This window comes from Mytilus californianus, unplaced genomic scaffold, assembly GCF_021869535.1.
Source record: "Mytilus californianus isolate M0D057914Y unplaced genomic scaffold, xbMytCali1.0.p SCAF_4, whole genome shotgun sequence".
Taxonomy (NCBI): domain Eukaryota; kingdom Metazoa; phylum Mollusca; class Bivalvia; order Mytilida; family Mytilidae; genus Mytilus; species Mytilus californianus.
The window spans coordinates 94661249-94686508 of record NW_026262690.1 but is presented as its reverse complement, the minus strand read 5'-3'; the positions used below and the strand labels follow the sequence as shown (position 1 = coordinate 94686508).

The following is a 25260-nucleotide window of genomic DNA, read 5'->3' as shown; positions in this document are numbered from 1 at the left end:
TATGAAACAAATTGGTTACATCAACAAATGGCAGTCTGTTGCAAATAGATGAATGCAAAATACATTTTTCATATGAATATCTTTTAGGTTAAGAGTTACGGCATATTCTATTTCTCAACATTTATGAATTTTGCAGTTGATATTTTGCATAATTTCCAATTTTATTGAATTTACTTATAATTTGTTAAAGCATATAGATTTAAATTTAAGTTTTTCATATTGTAAACATTTCAAAATACATTTGATTAAAGGTTTTTTTTACCCCAAATCAATTACTTTTGTATTTTGCAGAAATTACTCCTGAGAAAACCGCAGAACACATTATCAAACACTTCATCCGAGGATATAATGGATCAAGAGATATAATGATCATCGTAGACTCCTCTGGAAGTATAGGATTAAATTATTTCAAGAAATCTCTTGAAGACTTGTACAACCTTCTGTCATACATGTGTCCATCACCAGAACCTTACCAACCAAGACAAGGTCAAGGTTACAATCAACTTGGTATGATCCAATTCTCTACTGATGTACAGGATATATTCCACTTTGGCGAACACAAGAAACTTGCAGATATAAAGAATGCCATTACAAGTACTCCTTATATGGGTGCTACAACATGTACAAGCAAAGCATTGGAACATGTAGCAAACCACCATATGCCAAAAGGTAGGTTGATTTTTCATATAGGTAAATACAAAATGTAGCTTTATAAACTTGTCCCAAGTCAGGAGCCTCTGGCCTTTGTTAGTCTTGTATGTTTTTTAATTTTAGTTCATTTATATGTTTTGGAGTTTAGTGTGATGTCCATTTTCACTGAACTAGTACACAATTTTATTTAGGGGCCAGCTGAGGACCACCTCTGGATGCGGGATTTTCTCGCTGCGTTGAAGACCCGTTGGTGGACTTCGGCTGTTGTCTGCTCTTTGGTCGGTTTGTTGTCTCTTTGACATATTCCCCATTTCCATTCTCAATTTTATTTATATATAAAATGTAGCTTTATAAACTTCATGATATCAATCTTTTTTAATAATTCTTACTGTGCTTAACAAACGGCAGTGTTCTTTCATAATATAATAAGTTATTTTATTTGACTAGTAAGTTTTTGACTTTTGTTGAACTAACGTCTCTTTAATTTTGTGCTGGTACTGAGTTCCCTTAAGTAGATACCAGATGGTATGCAGGGTTGTCAGATAAAAAAAAATAAATAGCGCTAAATTGACAACACTTAAGTAAACTTAAGCAACATGTCAATTAATAAAAGTTGCAGTTTATTTAAGTGTTGTTGTCAATTTAGCATTATTATGAGAACTTGTAATTACCTGATCATTGAATATTATTTTCATATATATAGACATGTGATACAAGCAATTCTGATAAATGATTCTTAAATGTTAATTGTTCAGAAGACCACACATTTTGTCAGTATGAATAGTGAATTTTGTTAATTTATGAAGGAATTTGTACATGTTGCTCTCCAGGCTAGCTATAAAGGGGAAATAACTCTTATTCAAATTATGTGGATGGCAGTGGAATAACAATGTTTGAATGAGTTTGGGTAAATTTAAAACTTAACTTACAAGATCTAAAAAAAATTAATTAAAATTTTTATGGGTATGGGTTTAAGGTAAGAATAGCAAAAATATTTCAGTCATTAGAATTTTTATATTATTTTTAAATTAAATCATTCTTTTTTATCTTCTACCTGCAGCAAGACCAGGTGTCAAGAAACAGATTCTGTTGTTGACAGATGGTCTATACAACTGTAACAAGAAGGAAGTGACTGAAAAATTCGCGAAGGAATTACAACAATTGGGTGAAGTTTATGGAATGATGATCGGTATCCAAGGACAACAAGGAAAAGATCTATTGTCAGGATTGGTTTCAAAACCATTGAAAGACCATCTGTACTCATCCAGAGACTATAGAGAGTTTTCAGACCTTGTGCGTATCATAAAGAATATTCTGATTAGCACGGGTATGAAGTGTACTTCATTTAACTAATCATTTCACATTTTATGTATTGTTTTACCTAATAAAAGAGAAGGATATATTGTTATTGGTTGTTTTATTGATTGTTGCAGCATTCATACAAAAGCTAAAAGGAGGATAAGAAAATTAATGAGTTTTGTTATCTTTCTGTAAATTTGCTAAACTAAGGCTGCAACTCCCTCAGGTAAATTTGACCTTAGAAGTGTTTTGGATGTTTTATTTAAGGTCCTTTGTTTTTTGTCTCTCCTTGACAGAGTCAAAAAGCGAGACATAGGTATTCTGTTTCCAGTGGCGGAGGCATCAACAATGTATTAGTTTGTCATTAGGTCAGTTTATGAGGAACCACTAGTGATAGGTCAATGATATTTGGTATGCAATTGTATTTGCATTAGCACATCTCATTTCAATGGAGATTATTTGACCCTGCCCCTTAAGTCATGGTCTATTGACTTTGAAACTTTTGCTTAGTTTACATGTATTAGTTTGTGATTAGGTCTGTTTATGGGGAACTATTAGTGGTAGGTCAATGATATTTGGTATGCAGTTGTTACTATTAGCATTGGCACATCTCATTTCCATGGAAATTGTTTGGACTTGTACCTTCAGTCTTGGTTCATTGACTTTGAATATTTTGCATAACTTCCATGTTAAATTATTGCTATTTTAATTTCAACATTTGCATTTTACTATCAAAATAAATTAAAAAGGCAAGACATTTCTCGGTGTTAACAGTTTATTATATTTTGGGATCTAAAGTTTTGTTCACAAGTATATATACTGGAATCTTAACTGACTTAGGGATTGCCAGTTTTCGTATCCAAGGTCAGTTGTTTTCTCTGGGTTATCTGGCATCCTCCACCAATTAAATCTGTCCACCAGGGTTCTGGAAGTGGCATTAAACACCAATCAATCAATACTATTTGATGAAGGTTTTTTTAGACACACGTATTAAGCTCAAGGAAATCATATCATTTGTTTTATATTTTTTTAATGTCCTATTGAAGTTTATTATTGATGTTTTGTCACTGAATGATTTTAAATTTTTATGGTTATTTACAATATATTTCTCCAAGTGAATGTACACTTTAATTTATAACAGTTGGTTTCATTTCTTCAGTCCGTAATCTATGAGGAAAAGAGATTTACCCTAATGAGTTTGTGTCACTCTGATCCTACATAATAAATAATGAAAATATAACTCTTTAAAAATTTGGTCCGTCTGAAGTGCATTTCTTTATTTTCCTTCATCAGAAATGCTCAAACCAAAAAAAATGAAAACAGAGGATGTATAGGAACCGAGGGACCTAAAAAGAATAGCCAAATGTCCTATGGTCATCTTTGCTTTAAAGAGTTGGAACTTAATTTCTGAATAATTTCTAAATTCATCAGCAGAAAATTTAATGTTTTCATGTACAGAGTCCAAAAAACTGAATCCTGTAAACTGAAACCAGGGCATCAGAATTGTTCTATCTGTAGGAGACAGCTGAAAGGACCATTAAAATGTGTTGTTTCTTATACAGAGACCATAAAATTTAATGTTATCAACTGTAACAGAGACATCAAAATTGTTCTATCTTGGGACAGATACCATTAAAATTTGTTGTTTTCGTGTACAGAGACCATATAATTTAATACTTAAAACTGCTGCAGAGACATCAAAACTATTCTATCTTGGGACAGATACCATTAAAATGTGCTGTTTTCATGTACAGTGACGATAAAAAATAATGCTGTTAACTCATACAGGGACATCACAATTGTTCTATCTCAGGACAGTCACTTTCAAATGAGCTTTTTTCATTTATAATACAATTGTTACATATAAGATATCAGGGAAAAATGTTGTTCTATTTTGGCATAGATACCATAAAAAATTATGTATGCTTTGATGAGACAAAACAAATGTTGTATACCAGTAAAAGATCATGATTAATGTTCTACTATGATAACATAGACAATAAAAATTGTTCTATACTAGACTGTGACATCAACATTAATTGTATAGTGGTACAGAGAACAAAAATATTATTAGAGGTTATCATAACAAGAGGCTCATGAGAGCCTGATATCGCTCACCTGGCTGTAATTTCAGTTTCAGGCATTTGACTTATTTGTAGATCTTTCTTTGCTCAACAAGTTTGTCATTTACACTTTCTCTCTTTCTATAATAATATTAAAGATCATACATAACCCAAAACTGTAAAATTTCCTAAAAATTAACTATTTCTGGACAGTAACCCAACAATAAGTTGTCCTATTGGTCTGAAGATTACTTGACAGGTAGATCTAAACCTGTTTAACACTTTCACCTATGTCAGTTTTGCTCTTACTGCTTTAGTTTTTGAGATGAAAGCCAAAAACTTCATTTGACCCCTATGTTCTATTTTTAGAAACTGTTGCCATGTTTTTAAATGGATCAAATCCCAGAATACAATCTATGAACTAGATACCCTAAGGAACATTCAAAATATTTTAAGGGCAATAACTCCTCAAGGGGTCAATTGACTATTTTGATCATGTTGACTTATTTGTAGATCTTACTTAGCTGAACATTTATGCCATTCATACTTTCACTCTATCTATTATAATATTAAAGAAAATAGCAAAAAAAGTAAAATTTAATAAAAGTAAACTATTTCAAACAGTGACCCAACAATTGGTTGTTGAACTCGTCTGAAAATTTTAAATCAGATAGATCATGACCCATTTATCACTTTAACTCTCTTTCACTTTTGCTCTAACTGCTGCAGTTTTTGAGATATAAGCCAAAAACTGCTTTTGTCCCCTATGTTCTATTTTTAGCCATGGCGGCCATGTTTGTGGATGGATCAAAACTTCGAATACAATTTATGAACTAGATACCATAAGGAACATTTAGTTAAGTTTGGAAGTATTTGGCCCAGTAGTTTCAGAGAAGAAGATTTTTTAAAAAAGTAATAGACTTGCATGAAAAAATGTAAAAAATAAACAGATCTTACTTAGCTGAACATTTTTGCCATTTACACTCTCTTTATCTCTTATAATATTAAAGATAATAACCAAAAACAGTAAAATTTCATAAAAATAAACTACTTCCGACAGTAACCCTACAATGGGTGGTCCAATTGGTCTGAAAATTTCATATCAGATAGAACTTGACTTATTCATCAATTTAACTCCATGTCACTTTTGCTCTAACTGCTATAGTTTTTGAGATAAAAGCCAAAAACTGCATTTGACGCCTATGTTCTATTTTTTGCCATGGCGGCCATGTTTGTTAATGGATCAAAACTTCAGTTACAATTTAAAAACCAGTTACCCTAAGGAACATTCAGTTAAAGTTTAGAAGTATTAGGCCCCGTAGTTTCAGAGGAGAAGATTTTTAAATGTTAGCAAACATGATGAACAAATTGTGAAAAATTGTCTTTAAAGGGCAATAACTCCTTAAGGGGTCAATTGACAATTTTGGTCATAATAAAACTTTTTTGTAGATCTCACTTTGCTGAACATTTTTGCTGTTTACAGTTTATCTTTATCTTCAATAATATTCAAGATAATAACCAAAAACTGCCAAATATTCCTTTAAATTACCAATTTAGTGGCAGCAACCCAACAATAGGTTGTTTGATTCATCTGAAAATTTCAGGGCTGATAGATCTTGACATATTGAACATTTTTACCCCGTCAGATTTGCTCTAAATGCTTTAGTTTTTGAGATATAAGCCAAAAACTGCATTTGACCCCTATGTTCTATTTTTATCCATGGTGGCCATGTTTGTTGATGGATGAAAACTGCGGATACAATTTATAAACTAGACACACTAAGGAACATTCAGTTGAAGTTTGAAGGTATTTGGCCCAGTAGTTTCAGAGGAGAAGATTCTTGAAATAGTTCATGACGAAGACAGACGACGATGACAGACGAAGGACACCAAGTGATGGCATAAGCTCACATGGGGACCTTCGGGGCCACGGTGAGCTAACAATGTGCTGTCTCTATTCAAGAAACAGACCATGATCCAAAAAAAATATTCCATACCAGGACAATCTAAAAATTGCAGGATGCTAGTAAAGAGACAAAAAAAATCTGTATGTACTTGTACAAAGATCACCAAACAAAAGATGCTGTAAACTGGTATTGATACCATTTAAATTTGTGTTTTTCATGTACAGAGACCATAAAAATGAATGCTATAACTAATACATCAAAATTGTTCTATCTTGAAAAAAAATGAAAACAACACGTTATAAATTTAATGTGTCTGAAGCGCTTTTCTGGATCTACCTTCATCAGGAACGCTCAAAGTTGAATAATTGAAAACCAAGGATGTATAAAACCGAAAAAATTGAAGAGAAACAGATCCCATTAAAATGTGATGAGTTCATGTACAGAGACCATCAACATTTATACTTATAATTTTATGTTGTTCTATTTTGGGAAAGATATCATTGGATTGATTAATTGGTATTTAAAAGCCTTGTAGGCTATTTTGTGGCGGTCAGTTTTTATTGGTGGTGGGAGCTGGAGTGCTCAGAGAGAACCACTGATTTCTGTAAGATAACTGACAGTTCTAGTCAGTTAAGACTTGAGTCAAACGCTTCTACCATGTGTGGGGCTTGAACTCACAACATCAGTGTTGAGAGGGTAGCGATACAGAATTTAAAACCCCTCAACTTGCCACTGTACTTTTGTTCAAATTGACCAATTTTCAAGAAATTCAAACACACTGAATGACACTTAACATAGGGCTGGTATTGATTAATTGATTTTTATCCACTTTTTGGGGTGAAAAAGAACCAAATAGGCTAAAATAATGCACTTATATTGACGTCCTGTATCAAAGAGTAGAGATTTTGAGATTTTTGTCTTCAACAAGGAATGCAACTGAATAATAGAGTGTGTTTGAATTTCTTGAAAATTGGTCAACTTGAACAAAGTACAGTGTCCAGAAACTAATGAAAACAATCAAACCTTATTACAACTGATAAAACCTTTGCTTTCTACACAAAATATTTTTTGTTTGTTTGTACATTTCTTTTTTCAAATACAGTCACAACAGCATGGGCAGTTGTCAATATGCTGTTTCAAAATATAAAACTATGTATAATTTCATTCTTCCTAATCAATGTCACCCCATTAGTTGTTAGCCAATTTTTGGTGTATGCTTTTGAATATTACCCAGAATGCATTACCTGTAGATTCTGATACGGCGACTTATGAAAACAGCATGGTAACCCCTGAATATGATTGACTGATTAATGGCGTAATACCCTTCAACAAATATCATATGCACATTATGGACAATTACAAGTTTGTGTCACAGAAATATTCCCTGCTTTGTGCTAACACTCTGAATAAAGCTAAATTGCCAGCTCAAAAAGAAGATTGATTGATTGATTCTTGTTTGCTTATTGTCTAGTGGCAAATATTTCAAGACAAAAACAAATTTACAATAAATCCAGTAGGTAGGTTTGAATTCTGCACTGCATGTCCAACTGGATGAAAGATGGGAATATTAACTGCCACTGGGAAATGAAGGTATGTTGGAAAGAACCAAAAATTTTGCATTGCAACAGATTTACAAGGGCTGTTATTAAAGTGCAAGGAGTCCACAAGAAGCCATGTCCCAAGAGAAATTTCAATCAAAATTTTCAAGAAAAGGGCACTTAACTTCAGACAGTATTATTGGTATTACAGACTGCTTACACAGTGATAAGTAGAGTACTACATGTACTGATTAATACAATAACAAAGAATGATTGCAGTTTCTGAAAGCTGGCTCAAAATACTTATTTGCTGATGCAGAAATCGTATCTTCTCACTCTTCAATATTGGTCGTTATATTTCAATGTGATTTCAAAGTACAGAAATAGAGTATAATCTTTTACAGACTTTCTATACTAAAAGAAAACAAAAGAGGCATAATAGTTAAGTTTCAAACTGTATTAAAATAAGAACATCAATACTTGAAAAAAATACATGACACATTGGATGATTTCACATAAGCAATACATTAACTTTTTACAATATGTCTTCCTGTCTATAAAGCAAAATGGAAAGATTTAAAGTACATGTGCTTTATAAATAATATGACAATCAACTATGAAAAGCTGTATGTGAAGAACACTTCATATTAAATTCTTGTAGGTGGAATCATACTTCCATTTCCACCATCAAAGTATATAACATAAACTTAGAAATGTTCAATATAAAGTTAGAAGGAATCAACAAATTTTAAATATCACCACAGAGGAAAAGAAATATCTTTCTGTTTTCACAAAATTTGGTATGGAGATCTAGAATACATTGAACATGTTGAAAAACTATAATATTAAGGCAAAATAAGGACACCCATAACTTGGTCATGAATAGAACGTTCATATAAAAAAATTAACATGTATTTTGAAAAACTTGTAATACTGGATTGTTATCTTAAAGATTTCTTTTAATTACTGATTTTCAATCAAGTTCCAAACCTACTGCAATATTTCAAATTTTCCTTTCTTCTACCATTTTCAATATCAATTTAATATCTTTGACATGTTTAACATTCATGATATTTACAAAACATTGCATTAGATTTTTATGATACACTCACAATAGTTACATTATTAAAAAAAAAAAGGGTCATGAGTATAAAGCTGTTTATATATCATTTGTGTACTCGCAACATCAGCCAGATATGATTTCAAGAACTGTCTTTATGATTTAACAAAGCCGATCGGATTCCAATTTTCTGCAATTCATCCACAAGTTCTCCATTTTTGTGCATCTCCACCAACACATCAGAACCTCCAATGAATTCACCATTTAAATAAACCTGGGGTATGGTTGGCCAGTTACTGTATTCTTTTATTCCTGGAATAAAAAAAAATGAACAGTTTAAGAACAATACAGAGTAATGTTTGTTGTCAGGCAATGTATCACAGACTTTCTGAGACTACTTAACTAGATGTTATTTACAAGTTACTCATATATTCTAGTATGTTTTTTTTTTTATGGCAACAAGAGAAATTTAAAGTGATGTGGTTAAAAGTCAATAAAAAAACCCATCTTCCTTAGCCAAAGGTTACGATCCGACCCACTTTCTTATGAAGAGGAACTGGTCTGATCCTAACGTGAGAAAACCAAAAACAGAAAGAAAAATTGAAACTTGATCTGTGTTTTGTGGTAATATGCGTTGTGTATAAGATTCATAACATTTGGTTGAGGCAAACTTAAGTTAGAGAACGGAAACACAAAATTCAGCAATTTTTCCATTTGTAAAAGGGCATAACTCTAGAAAGATGGAAAGTGACGCCATCCAAATTCAAACCTGATCTGTGTTTTGTGGTAATAAGCATTATGTATAAGTTCCATAACATTTGGTTGAGGCAAACTTAAGTTTGAGAAGGGAAACCAATTTCGGGATGTACGGATGGATGGTTGGACAGACATACAGACGGACAAGGGTAACACTTCATGCCCCCTCCGCTATGGAGGGGCATAAAAAGTGGTGATTATTTACAGTTAGCCAAAAGATCAACGACATTGGCACAAAACCCATATACATGTATAACTGTTTAATTCAGGAACATGTACCAGGAGAAATATAGGTTTCTGCATGCTTAGATACATGTACAAGACTTCCTTTACTTTGACATCTATGAAAAAATGGATGTTTGCATCTTTTGTGGTAGACTAGTATATATCATGTATAAAGTAAACATGTACATGTAACTTAGGATATTTTTTAGACAGCAGTTCAGCATTCTAATTCATTAAAATGCTGTAGCATGAGTATCATATGATAAAGGCAAAAGAAATACAATTTCATAACAGAAGTGACTTTTTTTCTGTATAAGAATATCCTAGGAATCATCCAATCATATTGCTCTACATTCTTATAGACGGAAGTTCTGCTTGGAATCAATGCCTTGGATAATTGTTTATACTTTATTTATACCGATGATAAAAGGGCATACATGTGCCGCTACTTGGGATTACAACCAGTAATAAAGCGTTAAAAACTTTTACAAATATTACTGGTCTTTAAAGATCTGAACTAATTTATCCCAGGTCTTAGTATGAATTGGGCAGTTTTAGGGAAATTCTGCCACAAAGTGTAACGTGAAAGCAACATTTTTCTGATCATTTAAAAAAGTGTTATTGAAATTTGGAAATTCATGAAATTAGACATATTTTTGAACGGGGAGTAGTTTGGTAGAACCCTACAGATAGTAAAATATAAGACCACTTTAAATCCAGAGACAGATAACTAGAATAAATCAAATTTAGCCATAGGCGGATCCAGGGGGGGCCCTGGGGGGCCCGGGCCCCCCCTTTCGTAGGAAAAATTTGCTTGATTATATAGGGAATCACTGAAGCGTGACTGGAGCGGGCCCCCCCTTAGGTCAGTCAGCGGGCCCTCCCTTACACAAAGTTCTGGATCCGCCACTGTTAGCACTCAGTGTTGCAAGCGTTATGTCATAGACGGCAAGATGTCAACTTGGGTCATTTGCATAACTAGGTCAGTTGTCTCTTTCATTGACAACTTGGTAGCCATGAGATCTGTCCGATCATTTACTAAAATAAATGCCATTGTGATCTGCATAATAGGATAAAATTATTACTGGATTACATATTTAATTAGAGTCATGATAGATAATCTACAGATTTCAATTTTACACAGGGAACAACCACGGAACTAAGGAAACGTGCGAGAAGTTCAACAGGATAATGGGTAGCAATGCCCACGTATATGGGTTAGCAACACCTTGGGGAATGGGTTTTTTAAGGATGGTCATTAGCCAATCAAAAACCATGAAATACATAAGCTGGGGATAAATAATGATATTGTGTATTGATTTAAACAAGGATTTGTATAGTATCCTTGATTTAAACTCTTTTTTTTTACCAATTTTGTTGCATAAAAATGCCTTACAAAAATTCTAAATTATTTTTGAAATATACCTTGTCTCAAACTTTCATCTTGAAGAACATTATATGCTTTAAATTCAACACCATGCATATTTAGACACTGCACTGCCAATCTGCTGAAGCCACACATGGGCTGATCTGGTGTGCCCTTCATGAATAAAACAACTTTTTTGTCCTTGACAAGACCGTCAATGTGTTCTTTGCTTCCAGTATTTTGTGAATAATATGCAAGCAGTCGACAGTATGTTGACCGGCTCTCAGTATTCAACAAGGACACTGTTGATCTCAGTAGTCTATTCATCTTCAATCTTATGCAAGGAAAACTAATTTTAGCAAGTTCTTCTTATTCTTTCGGAACCCTACGACGATTTCGAAGATAAATTCCGAGAGACAAAGACAGCGGTTTCGGTGTACACGAAAACATGACTGAAAAGTCAGAAATAATTCAACAACTTCACATAGCTGTAGAGAATGACAGAACAGATATCTTACGAGCTTTTATATCAACAATAGAACAAAGTATGCAGGCCAAGCTAATCGTCAGAGGGAGAACGTTAAAGTTGTGACATTGCACAAAAATTCATCCAAACATACATGTCATAACAATAATTTTTATATAGGGTTCATATGTACATGTAGTCCATCTATTGTGATGCCTTGCTTGGAAAACAAAATGTATAGCTCTGAAACCTACGTGAGTCAATGAGGATCATAATCCTGATCAAAATGAAATAATGGCCCTTAGCAGACGTAATACACCTTATTGCTATTTGGAAATCTGTGACGCTCGAACTATTGACGTCATACAACAATCACTTTTCCATTGTGGCATCAGATATGTTCTATTATGACGTCAAAATTTTACGGGAACCTTTGTGATGTCCAGTATGGCGGACAAATAGCGATAAGGTGTACAGTACGCACAGAGAGTTTGTAATCGCGAACTCTAATCACGGATTTCGGAGTGTAGCGGTGTCACACCGCGAATCACGGATTATACTCCCAATTTCCTCCAAAGATTCTCTCCCAACACCGCGTGGCTGTTAATTGGTTTATTGCCCATCGGATGTACTGAAAATTAATGACGCGTGACAACATAATCGGATTAGCCAGATTTATTACCTTTGTACATTTAATCGATCTTGATTGCACCTGTGTGCTTTAAAACACGGTATTAAAATTTCCTTTCTTTGACAGATAAAAATGTGACATTTTCATTCAAAATAAGATAATTATTCTTGTATGTATTTGCCCCATGTCATTGTCATTTGAAATAAAACGTACAAACGTATAAAAATACGAATAAAACACTTATTTTGTATTTTTATTATAGTCCGGTCAGGTCATAATTTTTGTTTTTTCAACAAAGACGATTTTACTACAATTAGAATCTTTTATGACCTACTCAGTGAGCAATATCCGGTTCATTAATTGTTCAATATATAAATATCAACTGGCTTAAAACAAAATGATGTTTTACGGTAATTTGTCCAATCTAAACCCAAGAGATAATTTATCGGATCAACAAGTGAACTCTGTTACTTTCAATTTATTTTGCAATGTAAAATATTATGTTTCACTACCTCGGTAGATTACCGACTTTAAATATTTGAACTCAGAAAAGAAACTGTAAAGTGACAACTCTGTTGAACGAAGGGAAAACGTTTTGTATGCAATGTGCCCTATATTCATAAAAACACAACACTGAGAGACATTCCCCGCCCAGACACAACACAATAGTCACAACCTAATTTAATTATATGAAGAAAAAAAAATCATGTGTTGTTTATCTCTGTTATGATCTGTTATTGATCCTCTATTATTTAAAATAAAATTAGATGGGCGCAATCCGTATTTTACTGCTCGTTAAAAGTCCATGGCGAAATAAAAAAAAGAAGTATTTCAACAATTAATACTAAAGAATATTTAAATGAAATTATATCGTGTTCTACAAGAAAGAAATATGTGAAAAAAATGTGGATCGGATTTTTACGATCTACACATTTTCACAGAGGATCTCTACCAACGCCCAACAGGAACTGAACGACATGCATCCTGTTTTCATCTACCATTTATGTATATTGTTGACCATGGACGTGTAAATAATGTCCAGGTATATGTCCTGTGTTGACTGAGAAACGTAAAATTAAAAGGCTGGTGTTCGTTTATTCAGAAAAGGATCATATTTTAGATTCCGGTTAATCAATTGTAAAAGGACCTTCTAGAGCCTCAATCTTAAGGCATACAAATGTCAATCATTCCAAAGCAAATTTAAACCCCGAATGAGTTTTCCCACGGTCATCCAGAAAGGTCACCTGAGTTTACTGTTACGTGATAATATTTCCCGCCAAATAAAAATCTCGTGGACAAAATTGATGTCACTATTTTTAGCATTCAATATTGTGAGCGAAGTCAAGTTCAAAGTTCAACCACGGACTGTTGATCACTGAGATGTGTATTGTCTTCCCACGGCAATTAATTTCTTTTAAAAAATTTTAAAATCACTGTCCTTTATACAACACACAAGTTTACATTTATTGTGCGTAAATGAATATTATGCAACGACGAGTTGGTGCAGCTATAGAAGTATTCCTGTTGTAGCCGAAATTTAATTATTTATCCTAAAGTAATGCCAACAAATCGTAAAGAGAAAATGCCGTAGACTTATTAAGCATAACTAATGGTGAATAGTATTTTCTGTTTTACTTGCATATACAAATTTTGAGACACGTAATTTTCTTTAAACTGCTCACTTTTATATTCAGCGTTAGTTTCCGTTTATTTTTACGCAAGTATGTCTCTTTTCGTAAATAAAATAATTTACCGATGAACTTAAACAAGGTCAAAATCAAGTATAGTTTTTGTTATAAAACTTTAACGCAATTGAAAGAATTAACAACAACATTCTGCTTTTAAATCTTTAATTTGTTTCAAGCAATTATGTAATCGTAAAATGAAAATGGCGTGGACTTATTAGCATAACGAATAGTGAATAATATTTTCTTTTTCACTTGTATTTAAAACTTTGAGACATGTAATTTTCCTTTAAACTGCTCACATTTATTCAGCGTAAGTCTCCGTTTATTTTTACACAAGTATATCTCTTTTGTAAATTAAAAATATTAATTTACTGACCAGAAAATAAACGAGGTAAAAATCAAATATAGTTTTTTTTTTCAATAGAACTATTTTTAAATGTACAGTGTAATTGAAAGAATTAACAACAACGTTTTGCTTTTAAATCTTTTATTTGTTTCAAGCAATCAGAAATATAACTTGATTATCAATAGACAGGAAATACAATTGTTTAATTACATAAGTAATCTCACATACCTTGACTGTCGCGTGCCGGTATAGATCAGAAGGATTAGGGCAATTAATTACCTGGCGTGACACCGCGTCACACCGGACTGGGAGAGATGTCGCTAACACAATAAACAAAAGGTAGCGAATTTACGCGGAAGTCGGAGGGAATACTCCCAAATTTCTCCGAGAATTTAGGGAGGGATGTCGGAGTTTCCTGGTGTCACACCAAGAAAAAACTTGGTGTTCAGAGTTTGGGAAGCCTTTCGCGAAATGTGTACTGTATAGTCCTTATATAGTTATTTAGGAATCTGCGACACTTGAACTATTGACGTCATACAACAATCACTTTTCTTTTGTGGCATCAGACATTTTCTATTATGACGTCAAGATTTTACAGGAACCTTTGTGATGTCCAGTAATGGCAGACAAATAGCAATAATGTGTATAAGACGTTGTGATAGACGTTATTGCTATTTGAAAATCTGCTACATTTGACACTAGAATTTACAACACTTGACCCTTTGAACCATTCAGGCATTTGAACTTTTGATGTCATCCAACAATCACTTTTCCTTTGTGGAGTCTGACATTTTCTCTTGTGACATCAAAATTTTACCGGAACCTCAGTGATGTCCAGTAATGGCAGACAAATAGTAACTTTCAAATCCATGTATTTTCCAGTACATTTCCTAAGTATGGCACAATGCCTATGTTACAACATCACACTACAAGCCAAAAGTTCAATGACATCTTGAAGGTTCATCTAAAGGAATTTACCATAATGGCCATGTTTACACCACAGACATGAGAACAGACTAACCCGAGCATATAAGAAAGTTATAAGGCATGGCTCGTCCAAGATATATAAAAATTTTATGCATTTTTATTTCAGAAAATTAAAAACTTACCTGGATTTTAATGTGCATTCTTTTTCAAGTCGGCAGATCTAGTGATGGAAAAATATATGAACACCTGACTTTCACTTGATATGGTCACTAGCAAAAAAATGACTAGTTTAAATCACCTATTTATTGCAGATATCTGTTGTCACAGTTCACTATATTTATTAGATGAGGGGAGCTTCTCAAACATCTTTCCCAACCGTCCTTTATTTTTGCACCTTCAGCAGGAACAATAAAAAATGCACAGCAAAATCCAGTTTAGTTTTTGATATTTTGAAACTTAAAATATATTTAAATTTTATTTATCTAGGCCCAGCCAGTGCCATGCTTTAACATTTTTCCAGGTTCACAGGGTTTCCTGTACTCAAAGAGTAAAATTTGGGGTGTAAATACAGCCATATGTGATGAAAGTTTATTATGAACCTTAACACGAATTGACCTCAGTCCTCAGGTCATCTGGTGTAACTCATTCATAAAAAACAACTCAAGATTGGTCTATTTTGACTATGGTTACTTGTAAACCCATTTTTTCAGTTTTTGTCTTTCCTTCAACCTAAGTGGCAGAATGCAAGACATAGGGATTTTAATCTGGCAGGGACTGCCTTAACTATCTGTAAAAATCTTTACATGTCAGATGGTAATAATCCTGTTATTTCATATCTTCAGATTTGTAGACAGATGCCTTTTGCTACAATGTATAAAGTTTCTGTCTGTTAAATACAGTTTTGTGTCCATTATCCATAACCTAATTTTCATTGTCCAGTGTCTGTGTGAAAAAAACCTGTTTAGTTGTTTTATCACATGATGTTTTTGCTGCTTATGAGATATACATGTAGGACAACTATATTTGGTATATTGAATCATTGAGAGGTCTACATGTCCGTCTGGTAGGGTTCACATTTCATGGATGACACAGGATAATTTTTGTAGTCAAATCTGTATCTCTGATTCTATAAGCAATAGAACAACTATGTTTGGAGAATTGAATGATTGAAAGGTGCACATGTCCGTCTTGCAGGGTTCATCTAACATTGAATTCATTTTGATGGTTCATTGGTCATTGTTAAGTTTTTTGTGGTAAGGTTCCACTCTGTTTCTGAGATATTATTAGCAATAAGTCAACTACATTTTTGGCGTATGAAATTATTGTAAGGTGTGCATGTTACTCTAGCAGGATTCATAGGTCAGTGTTAATATAAGTGTTCAATGTTATTTCTGTAAATCTCTGTTTTTCTAATGCTATAAGCAATAGGTCAACAATATTTGATGTGTGGAATAATTGTAAAGTGTACATGTCCTCCTTGCCAAGTTCTTCTGACCTTGACCTCATTTACATGGATCATCAATAATGTTAAGTTATACTTGTTGATATAAGTTATACTTGTTGATAAACCTTTATATTAAAGACTTCCAACATATTTCAATCTCGCCGCGATATTGCCATTTGTGCTGATGCGGCATAAAGCAATCACCAATCAATCAATCAATCATGATCAGTCCAACAGTAAAGCCATTTCAAAGTGTGCACTCTGTTACATTTTGTTACTTGTAATCACTTTTTAAACACATCAAATTGACTGAAATTGAAACACAGTCATAGCATTAAGATAAGATGTTATGATGTACTGAACTATATGTTTTACATTATTATTCATATATAAAGTTTTCACATTTATGATTATGTAATTCTTTATTTTGTGTTCAGATTCTACAGTGATTCTACCATACTATCCAGTAAAAGTCGGAAATCCTATTAAGAGGAGAGCATAGTAAAGGGTTCATAATTTGCTATCACTTTAAAATTTTTATTTCACATGCTTTCATGCTTAAAGATGATTATCCACTGCAGTTGAAGAATTTTAGATCAATTTCTATGAATTTCGATTTATCTAGTAAAAAAATATTTGTGAAAGGAAATTTGAGGATGTTATTCAATTGTATATATAAATCCTAAAACAGTTTAAGAACATGAATTGAAATTCAAAACCTTATAATATATTTGTAATTATTATTTATAATTTATTTTAGATGATGACCATCATCAGGTGATATCAAATGTACTGAACAATTGTTACCATGACGATGGAACATTACTTCATGTTGCTTCAAAGGTAATTTATTCAGTTACACTAAGTAATTCAGACTTGTCATATGTTATTATTAAATTTATCATGTAACCTTTAAAGGTTTTACATGGAAAAATGTTTGGGATTGATTAATCATTTGTGAAATGTTATCAAAGTCATCAAGCCTAGGGCTGTTTCTACGGAATTGTACTTGGAAATGACAGATGATTTTTGAAAAGATTATCAGTCTTCAAATATAAAATAAGAAAATGTGGTATGATTGCCAATGATACAACTATCCAACAGTGTCCAATTGAAGTGAATTTGAGCAACTATAAGTCACAGTACAGCCTTTAACAATGAACAAAACCCATGCCATATAGTCAGCTTTAAAGGCCAAGACATGACAAGATGTAAACCAATACAAACGAAAAAACCAACAGCCTTATTTATGGCAAAACTAAAACGAAAAACAAATATGACAGTTACCAACAACAACCATTAATTACAGGCTCCTGTCTTTAGACAGAATGGCAAGGACTTTTTACCAAAAAACTCAAGATGTGGGAAAACACAAGAATAAAAATGATTCTATGTTCTAAAGTGATATTTATCTATTCACATACTCATAGTGTATACAATTTATAAGAAAAAAAAGATAAAGGAATTTTTGTTTTAATTCTGGCTCTTCCAATACTTTTTTTTTTAAAAGTCTACATGTGCATTGATTTAAAAAAGATTTACCCCAAAAAGTTTCCAAAATGAACTGGTTTTCATGATTTCATAAGTTTGAAAATTGACTTACAGCTTGGAAAGATAGATGTAGTTAGAACCTTATTGTCATCCGGAAGTGATCCTGGTATCCACAACTCTTATGGTAAAACAGCAGTGGACTTAGCAGCAACACATAATATTACCAAAGTCTTTAACGAAGAACTGTTACAGGCTGCAGCCCAATCTAAGTATGTAAACAAAATAACCATAATTTCTGAACAATATTTAAGCAAAGCAATCCATTATGTTTGTGTATATGTACAGTAAATTGTATTTATGATAATTTACTGTTTTTGAAAAACAGTTTCAATGATTTTGATATTGTATCACTATCTCCTACATCATCTACTCTATGTTTCTCAGAAATAGCTTTACAATGATTATCCTTGAATGTTTTGAAATAAAGGATGTTTATCTTTTTATTATTTTGTATTGTAGCAAAAATCATGCATGGATAAAACAGCTTTCTTTGAAGGAGTCAGCTCTATTTATATGTATCAAGGTCTATTTGAAAAATTCAATATTAATAAAACAATATTGCTCTGACATGTGAAACTCCAAAAATTCTGAGGTAAAAGTCACCTGGAGCAAACTGTTTATTTTACAATTTTTATTTTGGATTTTAACAATTGTTTCAATGATTCTTTATTATAAATCATAAATTTAACTGACCAGTTGCAAGAAAATTAGTTAACATATGAAGTATTTTGTAATTGTTTCAGTGTTGGAAGAATTTGTCAGTTATTAGCTGCAGGAGTAGATGTGAATCTGTACGACAGTGAAGAAAGTAAAAGTTCACCTCTTCACTGGGCTGCATCATTTGCCAACAGAGATATCATCCAATGTTTATGTGGTAAGATTTGAGCTCAGCTTGTACAAAGGACCAATGTGAACTATTGCGTTTGTTGGTGTCAGTCATCTTTCTTTTGTTTTTTTTAAATTCTTAAACCGTGAAACAGTGGGGAAAATAACCTACCGTACCTACTCGCTTATTAGTCGGAAAATTGGGAGTAAAATTCATAATCCAGAGAGGGGGACCGACTTATAGACGAGATCTAGCGACCAGAGGAAAAATCCAAGCTTGAGAAAAATGGTCAGGAGTGAATTTCCTGGTCAAAACTACGTTTTTGATTGCCAAACCTACATAAATCAATAAATAAAAAGTTTTTGTTGAAAATAAATGACTACAATACTGTCTTTGTGTTTTATTTGTTCTTTGGTAAACATTTTCTGCAAATTCGTGTTGAAATTCTACTGTTTCCGGTTTGTGTATTGATTTTCATGGTCACATGGTTTTCCTATAAACACAAAAGAAGAGCCAAGAACCAAAAATGAAAAGGAGATAACAATGTACCAAATATGTGAAAGGATGTTTTCAGCGGTGTTATTGTGTCATTATTGTGATATCATGATATCAATTCAATGCTTATAAATCATATAATAATCAAAAAATAATTTTAAGATTCATTCCCAAAATCAAAATATTATTCATTAAAGTGTCTCAGGTAAACAAAAATTACAAAATTGATTGACAAGCCAATATAATCCATTGATAACCCCAATTAAGAGACAAAGAGTTGTATTTACTAAAGGTGTGAAAACTATCAGTGATAGGTATACAGATGACACTAATGAGTTGGAGTTAGTTATTTTAATATATTGATAAGCTTCACTTAATTTTTTTAATCCTTTAATCATCACAATATAATAAGAATTATGAAGTGTACATGCTCATTTAACACCGAGTTATGTATGCTGTGAAAAATATTTTCATCAAGTGTTGATTGACATTAAATTTTTCAGGTTCATATTGGTTTATATTGGCTTTTCTCAAACAATAGGTTGTTAGTCATACCCTACAAAATCATTGATGCATTACGTAAACAACACATGGCTAATCTAACATTTGAACAGTGAACAAAACAAGAGAAATGAATACATCTTTATTATTAACAGCAATATAAATTATCATGATGAGCATCAACTAAATTCAAACCAAACATTAATGCAGAAATGAATATTATTCCTGGATTTGCATTGGTTCTACCGGCGTTCAGTTACTGTCAGCTGGAAAAAAAATGCCCAAATTTTGTCCGACTTATACGAGGGTCAAGACTAAATCCTTAGAATTTGGAGCTGAAAAGGGCCCCCGACTTATAGTAGGATCGACTATTAGGCGAGTTTATACGGTAGCTAGATTTTAATCATCCTAATCAAATTTTGTTCAAAAATTTTATCTTGTGATGCTGCTGCTTACAAAGGAGTAAGTTCGGTAAGGGCCAAATTTGGCCCCGATTATTATGTTCAATGTTTCAGGATAAAATGTGTTTTAAGTTGATGAAAAGACATGTGAGAAAGTTATATAGTACTATTTTTGCCAGAGTTTTATTTTTAAGCATTGATTTTGACATCCCAAATAGGTTAAAAATAGAAATTTTTGCAAAATTTGACAAAATCGTCCGGATTTCAACCAAATAAAGACCAAGGAAACATAGAGCGCAGACATCTACAAACAAAATATTCAAGTCAAGATATGTAAAATTTCATAAAAAACATCAGGTTTAAATATCTTTGTTGTCGACGCATGCGCTCTATGTTTCCTCTCCAAAAAATCAACATAAATTTACCCGTTTTCATCGAACTTTCGCAGAAAATCAAAATAAGTGACATTTGTGACGTCATGAATAGAAAGCAAAAACATAAATTTTCAACAAAGTGACGTTTTTCCAATCTAGTCATTATATTATGTATGATTCCTTGTGACATTGGTCAATAAATCCTAATTTCAAATTTCAGCTAGAATTAGGGGCAACTTTAGGGCCTTATCGAACCTACTCCTTTTATAAACTTATGGCTGTTTTGTGAGTTAAGCAACAAGTTGCAATGGAGTTAGTTTTTCTTTTGCAGTTAACATCTAGATATAAACTGTGGTATAAGGTTTTAAAACTTAAATAACCATGTCAAACCTTCATGGAATATTACAAAACTTAGACAGAATCTGAAGTTTCTTTATACATGTTATTAAGAGATAGCACCCTGAGCATTTTTTGTTTTTACTTTTTTATTATTCTTTTTACTGTCATGACTGTGTTTTACTGATCGATACCTTTTTGACAGTCAACATTACACTTTTGCAGTGACAGCAGCAGTCACAGGCTTGTTGGTTTTTATTTTGGGGGTGTTTTTATAACCTTTAAGTCACAATCCTATCTGAAAGATTGTTCCCTGCAAGACAAAACTAGATTCAGTATTATTTGTTGAGTATTTATTTTTCATGAAATTCTACATATTTCCTATAATAAAAGTGCATTTTAAGTTTGGAAAACTGATTAATTTGATATGTTCTCTGATTTAAGTTTGCTTGATATTTGAATATTTCATATGTTTTCATAGCAAGAGGCGCTGATGTGAATCAGATAAACAGTCAAGGTTACTCTCCATTACATGATGCCATTAAAAGAGGAGATGTTGAGGTCATCACAGAGTTACTTGCTTATGGTGCTCATTCATCAGTTAATGTCAGAGCTGGGTAAGTTTCAATAGAAATCATTTATTCATTAACCAATTTTTCAATTGGTCAATAGGTTTTTGATAATGACAAAGCTTTCAAATTACTTCTTAGTTGTTGAACCACAATTGCTAAAAGGATAAAGCTTGAATCAATAATTTAAGTAAAGAAGAAATCAAAACTAGCTGTAAATGGATAGTGTACAAGAATTGAATTCATAGTGGTAGACTGCACATTTTTAATTTAAAGGATATTTTAGTATTTTTTGTTATAAGTAAATTTTAAATTTGTTATTAATTTTCGCATTAACTTGTTCTTGTCCTGAATATTTATGACAAAATTAAAATTTGTTTTATAAAACCAAACTGTTCAACTGGTCAAAAATTTTGGCAAACTGCTGTAGAAAACACAATCAAGTGGTGAAAGTGCAAGGTGATAAAATAAAGCATACTTAAAATCCTATAAGACATTTATTCCACTTCAATGATATTATGAAAAATCAGTCTAACAATTTGTATAAAATTTTTTATTGTAATTTGCTAAAGGTAGGTAGTAATTTTTGAATTACTATAAAACTAAGTTTTCATACAATTTTTCTTTTGAAAAGATAAGAATCAGACATCATTTGAATTAAAACATCTTATCTTCTGTAAAATATATGTGAAATTACAATACATTGTTAGTAAGTTTTCATGGGAGACAATCTAAAATCATTATTCTTATGAATATAGAAGACTTTTCGAAAGGAAAATTGATTATCTCCCATGTAAACTTCCTAACAATGTATTGTAATTTCACATATATTTTACTGAATATAAGATGTTTTAATTCAAATGATGTATGATTCTTATGAATATAGAAGACTTTTCTAAAGAAAAATTGTATGAAAACTTAGTTTGGACATTTTTATAGCAATTAAAAAATTACTACCTTCACCTTTAGCATGACAAATACAATAAAATTTGTATACAAATTGAAAATTTGTTTTTTCATAATATCATTGGAGTGGAACTAAGGTAGCAGTACACAGAAGTTTAGTTTCACATTTTGGCCATGGTGAATTTTATAAATATGAAAGTTTTTGTACAATAAAATTGACTTTTAGATAGCTGAAGAATAATTTAGTCTTCTAAGTGGGTTTATATAAACATCAAGATTGTTTTTTGCATGTTTTATAGGCCATTTTTTCAGTTTTGACAGTCCGTATTTTCACATCCGTAACACCCATAGGTCCAAAAATTATTGTAGTGTTTTTCAACAAAGATTTGACCCTCGAACTTTTCAATTCAATTGTATGGAAAAATAAGATGAAATGCATATGATTTTTTTGTGACCTATTGATAGATGAATTTCTATGGTTTCAGAAAAGGTAACACTCTAATGGATTGATATTCTTCTTTGGACCAAATTTTTGGGACTTTTGTGACATTTTCACCCCCTTTTTGTAATATTTTGTTTCAAATAAATGCAGATTGTTGCCATGGTTACACCGAAGAGATTATATTTGACCATTTTAACTACTGGAAATCAAATCTATGGAAGATGCTGTTTCCATACATATGCACATACATAACACAAACATTAAGCCTTATTTGTTAGAAAGCAAGGGAAAGAGGGTGGTTAAAAATTATGAGTGTCAATTTTAACTTTTTTTCCTAACTGTGTATTGCTACCTAAAGTCTTATAGGATTGTAAGTATGCTTTATTTTATCACCTTGCACTTTCACCACATGACTGTGTTTTCTACAGCAGTTTGTTAAAATTTCTGACCAGTTGAACAGTTTGGTTTTATAAAACAAATTGCAATTTGGTCAGAATTTTTAGTAAATTGCAAAAGGTGGAGAGCAACACTTACAGTCAAGTCACAGTAATAATCAATCTTGTTTCAGATAAGTAAAGTTATTTTGTTCTATAAATGATTACATGTGATTTCATTAATAATATAATTCCTTGAATTATCTTTTACAGCAAAGATGAAGGGAAGACATGTAAAGATTTAGCTGGAACGAGGAAAGAAATAGTCCATGCCTTAGACAATCCTCCACCACTTATAAATATAGAAGAAGAATTCGGTAAATACCAAACCTTGTGGGTTTTTTTATAAGATTTTGTAGATTTGCTGGTCTATGTAACCATGAAATATGAATTTCTTTGGTTTTTTTTATATATAATAAACTTTATCTTTTAAGAAACCTACAGTACACAAAAAAAAATGAAACAGAGTATTGGAAATTCTAATATCTATTAACTTTAGCACCAAGACAGTAATGCATTTTTACTGATGACAGTAGCAATATTGTCAGCATATAAATTGAATAATCAAGACTTAAAATCTAAGTTTCAAGCAGTATTCAAAGCACTATTCCAGAAAGTCACACGCTATGTACTTTAATTTTTTTCTTGCATAGTTTTCCTGAGTAGGAATGTTTTAAAAGAACATTTCTAGTAGACCAGAAATACTATATGGTTTGCTGTTGTATTGGAATACATGCATTCTCGTTTCAAGCTGTCAGAGTATGAGACTAGTGATTCCTTAAACTTGGAGATTTTATAATGTTTAAAAATAGAATTTTCTATTATTATATTTTTTTAAACGAAGCTTATTTTAAAGAATAAAATGAGGTTCTACCTTATTGGTCATGCTTGGTATTTGTTTAAGGAATGACTGTAATATTTTTTCCGTCTATGAAGAAATAATATCAAAAATGTTGTGCACACTGAATAACCTGCGTAGCGGGTTTTTTTAAAGTGTGCACCACATTTTTTATGTTATTTCAAATAGACAGAAAAAATATTACAGTCATTTCTTATAATTTGATTCTAAATTCCATTTTAAACCGGAGTGAACCATGAAAAAATGTTGATGACGTCACGGTCACACGACAAAATTATGTCTATGAGCTGATAAACAAAACAACATCAGCCAATCAGAAGGCGCGTTACATCCAAAATTAAATTATTGACTGTTGATGTAATATCCACTCAAGTGTAAATTAATGTAATATGGAACAATTCTTGTAGTTGCTACAAATTATAGTTAGTGTTAGCAGTTTTTTTGGAAAGATTATTTCGATGCACTGGAAGGAAACTACAGTATCTTTTCCTTCAATCTTATCAATTTCATTTGAACATAATTTTTGTTATTTCTATAGATTTGGGAAAACTTTCTTTGAAATCTGACATTGGAGCTGGTACAGAAACAATAGAGATGAATGGAACAGCAGCTAATGGATCAGAACCAGGATCTCCTGAATTGAAGACTCCTATATTTATGGTATGTACTGGTGATACCCAAGAATTCACTGTCATTTAATGGGTTTCTTAATCAGATTTAATTTTACATAAAATTGACAACAGTTGTACATTTAGTTTATAGATTTCTTAATTTCATCAAATAAAGAAAATAAATAATTACATTGCAGTATTTTTCTATTTTTGCATTTTGAATGGGAAGCCCTGACTACATAGATTTTTCTCTAGTTGGGTACAAAAAAATAAAATGCTTACAGCAGAAACCAGTCATGTTTCAACAATTCTTATTTCTCAATTAGCCATTTGAATTAGAATTTTGTCAAGAACTAGTCAAACAGCTTAAAATTGTTGAAATCTGAGAAATAGATTGAATCAGGTTTGTTAACCTTACTAGAGTTCTGTTGGTCCAATTTTGGTTTCAAAATCTTGAGAAAAACTTTTTATAAAGCTTTTGAAACTATCAAAATAGAATTGACCCTGTTCAAATAATTTGCGTAACATGATAACCTTAGTCATTTGTAAGTGGAAAATAATCAGGGGTAGCATAAAATGCATTATGGC

At 32.0% G+C, this 25260-nt stretch overlaps 2 protein-coding genes across 2 annotated transcripts in view; both read left to right on the top strand.

The window, feature by feature from the left end:
- The window catches only part of LOC127698846 (uncharacterized), a 141382-nt gene extending 139323 nt beyond the window's left edge, over positions 1-2059 (top strand). The window contains exons 154-155 of the mRNA XM_052202529.1: positions 292-669; positions 1712-2059. Of these exons, the coding sequence (XP_052058489.1) occupies positions 292-669; positions 1712-2004 (671 nt within the window). The 3' untranslated portion in view covers positions 2005-2059. The remainder of the gene's footprint in view (positions 1-291; positions 670-1711) is intronic.
- Positions 2060-11284: 9225 nt separating this feature from the next.
- Positions 11285-25260, top strand: part of LOC127698856 (uncharacterized) — a 35482-nt gene continuing 21506 nt past the window's right edge. The window contains exons 1-7 of the mRNA XM_052202551.1: positions 11285-11410; positions 17128-17210; positions 17973-18127; positions 18662-18792; positions 21333-21468; positions 23416-23519; positions 24600-24721. Coding sequence (XP_052058511.1) covers positions 11314-11410; positions 17128-17210; positions 17973-18127; positions 18662-18792; positions 21333-21468; positions 23416-23519; positions 24600-24721 — 828 coding nt within the window. The 5' untranslated portion in view covers positions 11285-11313. The remainder of the gene's footprint in view (positions 11411-17127; positions 17211-17972; positions 18128-18661; positions 18793-21332; positions 21469-23415; positions 23520-24599; positions 24722-25260) is intronic.